The sequence below is a fragment of the Tachypleus tridentatus genome, chromosome 10 (genome assembly GCF_004210375.1).
Source record: "Tachypleus tridentatus isolate NWPU-2018 chromosome 10, ASM421037v1, whole genome shotgun sequence".
In the NCBI taxonomy this organism is placed as follows: Eukaryota; Metazoa; Arthropoda; class Merostomata; order Xiphosura; family Limulidae; genus Tachypleus; species Tachypleus tridentatus.
In genome coordinates this window covers 169,102,220-169,106,323 of record NC_134834.1, presented here as the reverse complement: position 1 = coordinate 169,106,323, position 4,104 = coordinate 169,102,220, and the positions used below count along the sequence as shown (strand labels likewise).

At 34.9% G+C, this 4,104-nt stretch overlaps 1 protein-coding gene across 1 annotated transcript; it reads left to right on the top strand.

The window, feature by feature from the left end:
- Window positions 1-2,947: 2,947 nt before the first annotated feature.
- LOC143228565 (zinc finger BED domain-containing protein 5-like) lies at window positions 2,948-3,487 on the top strand. Its single transcript, XM_076459804.1, has one exon. It carries the CDS (start codon window positions 2,948-2,950, stop codon window positions 3,485-3,487), a length of 540 nt encoding a protein of 179 aa, XP_076315919.1.
- The last annotated feature ends 617 nt before the right edge of the window (window positions 3,488-4,104 follow it).

The following is a 4,104-nucleotide window of genomic DNA, read 5'->3' as shown; positions in this document are numbered from 1 at the left end:
GCGTTTACTGAGCGGGGCAAATTACCATTTTGTATCAGAGCGCGCATAAATGAGTCTATCCTCGTTCAATAATATCTTTGTATATATATATACATGTGTGAGTATATGTATATAACACATTTATATATATCGCTTTAACTTAATTAACATAACTTTATATCGTGGAAACTAAGGTCTTTAATTTTCTTTTAAATTCTAAAGGGATTAACATAACTGAAGATGAGGTTTTGGAAGTCGTATAGACGGATTAATATTGTTGTAGACTTGTCTCATTTAGACGTTTGTATTGTTTTTATTAGAGTGATTTAGAACGTAATGTACTTGCCGCTTAGCTTTATTAGGTAGTTTTCTTGAAAGTTTTAAGAAACGATTCCATCGATATCAAACGCTCGTTAGTAGGGAGTAGATTAAATTGTTGATTTATTACTAGGCCAGCCCCTCGGATCAGGTAACGAAGGTACTAAAAGTACCGTAGTACGTACGATAAAAGTAGTAATAGGTGGGAATGTGTCCTTTCACTGTACTTTTACAAAAGCCTATACATCTACTAAGTAGATGAAACAATTGGCAGTAACCTTGATGACAGGCTTGCTTAGGTAAATAACAAACAAATCCATACTTCACTAAGTGGGCTGAAGTATATTTATTTACTTGCTGGCTCAAACACGTCAACAAACTGACTGAACAATGGACGTATTCCAGAGCACGAGAAGGGATCCATACTGATCATGAAGCAGACTTTAACAGTAGACAGCATAACATCTTATCCCCAGTCTAATTGTTTGGCTGAGTTGCTTATCGAAACTATAAAATGTATTCTCTATGAGATTTTGAGGTCAGATTTAACTAACTGCGATTATCACTGCAACGAAGGAACAGTTAGTTTGATGTTTTCTCAAGTATATATTAATTCAGATGTAACATTACTCGTCTCAAATATCTAAAAGCAGAAAACAGAAACAAACTAACGGCATCACTATACAAATTAACTAGTGCACCAACAAAATACATTTCACCTTACAACATATTTCAAGAATCACAAATTACACAACAAAGTATCTAAAGAATTAAACTCATGTTAATAATATGTATCCTCTTTTTCAGATATCGGGCACAGGACAGGCAAAACTTTCGGCGCCTGTCCTGTGAAAGTGGGTTTTCTCGGGGCACTCCCGTTTCCCCCCACAGCAAAAACTTAGGCATTGGATTTTTAGATCCCAGCACAGGCAACTTTATTGCCAGACCCTGAGTCGGGTCGTTTGATTTCATGTTCATATTTACTTTGACTTCTGCCTTTCGGGACGGGACCTGGCCGTTCTCTCCGGTGCTGCCTTTGCCTCGGTCTAGGATAACATTAAGAATGACCTCCTTCACCCAAAGAAAGAGTAAAAAATTATTTAATAAATAAATAAATAAAACTAAACCTAATAACCTTTCACGAAAGGGGACGAAGAGGAACCACAACGTTCCTGAACACCCCAGTTGGAGAAAGAATTCTTACGATTTCTCTCTCTCTAAACTAAATCCCTGCCACGTTAGTTTGCAATTACTCGTCTAGTTGGCCAGGTGGTTAAGGCACTCGATTCGTCATTTGAGAGGCGCGGGTTCGAATCCCCAAACATGTTCGTCCTTTCAGCCGTGAGGGCGTTATAAAAATGACGGTCACTCTCATTATTCTTTAGTACAATAGTAGTCTAAGAGTTGACTGTGGATGTTGATGACTAGTTGCCTTCCCTCTAGTCTTACACTGCTAAATTAGGGACGGCGAGGGCAGATAGCCCTTGTGTAGCTTTGCGCGAAATTCAAAAGACATACGTATAGAGAGCAAACAATCGTTTGAGAAGTAAGTACACTTGTTTTGTTTTGCAATAATGTTTTTAAAAACTTTTGAAAAATTTTCTAAGTTTGTAAATTGTATCTAAAACTTTTATAATTTAATTATATTTTATTATAAAATGAAAAAATCTATTTATAAAATATTTTTCTCATATTTAAGGATGGATCGATATATCTGTCGTAACCAGATGCAAAATTGTCATAGTGTTCAAAACTAATCGATGTGCAAGCGCTTCTGTGCCAACAAATGGAAGAGGTCAAAACTTCAGGGGTCCGCGAGGTCAAACCTATTTTCATAGTATAATTCCTTCAATGAAACGTTTTGAACCGACCGAGAGAATGAGAGTGAAAAAGACAAATAACGTTTTAGTACGTTTTGAGTCTTTGAGAAGGAAGGTTGTGTCTTTAAGTCCTAATATTTCGTTCTCATGTTTTTGCATATATATAAGTGATATTATTTTGGATAAAATTTTCATTTAATTTATTTGGGATTGAAGTGAATTTTAATCTATATGGTCGATAAATTTGGATTTTTCTCTATTCTAGAAATGAATATATATAAAACTCAAACTTAAGCTTGAATAAATTGAAATCTAATATTCTAATAGAAACATTTGGAAGGAGAGATATAAGCGCAGAGAGGAATCAGACAGCAAGCAATTGTTCAATCGTTTGAGAAGTAAGTACACTTTTGTCTTGTTTTGGAATAATATTTTTAAAAACTTTTAAAAAATTTCTAAGTTTGTAAACTGTATCTAAAACTTTTATTATTTTATAATTTAATTATATTTTATTATAAAATGAAAGAAAATCTATTTATAAAATATATTTATCATATTTAAGGATGGATCGTTGGCTTAAAAAGGGAGGTTAGAAGACTCGCTTTCTCAACATACAGCTGCACCGTCTAAGTCCAAAGTTGATGAAAAAGATGAAACTCACACATCAGAGAGTTCTTTGACTCATGAAAGAGAGGAATATACTCCAAAGAAACTGGGCGAAGCTGCAAATGAGAAACGATAATATGACGAAAGCTATCTTTCCCTCAGGTTTTTTTGCTAATAATGTACGTTATTGTGTCTTATGCAACAGAACATTTTCAAATAGTATTATGGTGTCAGTTAAGTTGCAGCGTCATTTTGAGACCAATGATTCAGAATTTAAAGAAAAAGGAACTGAAGATTTCAAACGTAGATGTGATCAACTTTTTGAAAGCCAAAACTTATTTCTACAGCTTTTCAAACTAGAAATGACAAAAGCCACTGAAGCATATAACAGGGTAAGTTATCTTATTGCATTAGCTGGAGAAGCGCATACAATAGCTGAGAGACTAATAAACCCTTGTACAGATGATGTTACTGAATGTATGCTGGATGAAAAGTCAGTAAAAGAAATCACAGCAGTGCCACTTTCCAACAATACAGTAACTCATCGAATTAAAGAATTAGCTGCAAACATGAAGAATGAGGTAATATCTCGTCTGCAGAATTGTATTTTTGCCTTACAAATGGACGAATCTACAGACGTGACTGGAATTGCTATTTTGTTTGTATTAGTCCGGTATCAGCACCAACTAACCATCGAAGAAGGTTTTTTTTATGTAAATTCTTGCCAACAAACACAACTGGTGCTGAAACATTCAGTGTGTTGAATAACGTTTTAGAATCTCATGGTTTATCCTGGAATAATTGTATGGAAATTTGTACTGATGGTGCATGGTGGGTAAAACTGCTGGCGCCTAAGCACAAATCAAGGCAGTGGCACTAAATTGTAATAGCAATGAAAATGCCAGTTTCACTAAAGAATATCCTTGATGAAGCAGTAAAAGTATTAATTTTATTAAATCTCGACCCTAGAGTACACGTCTTTTTAGTATTCTGTGTGACGAAATGAGAAGTTTGCATAAGTCATTACTGCTGCCTACCGAAGTATGATGGTTGTCTCGAGGAAAAACACTTGTGCGATTGTTTGAATTACGAGATTAACAAACTGTTTTTTCATGGAACATCATTTTTACTTGAAAGAACGACTGACAGACAAATTATGGTTATTCCGAGTTGGGTATTTGGCAGACATTTTCTCGAAAATGAACGAAGTGAGCCTGTCACTTCAAGGAAAGGGCAAATGATAAACGTTAAGCGAATGTTAGAATTTTGGACCACTTGTATCCCGCCATCGTGAGCTTGACATCTTCACAATACTTAAATACTGTTTTTTGACGAGATCGGTGGTGATAATAACGAATGTGATTTTTTGATATTGTACAAT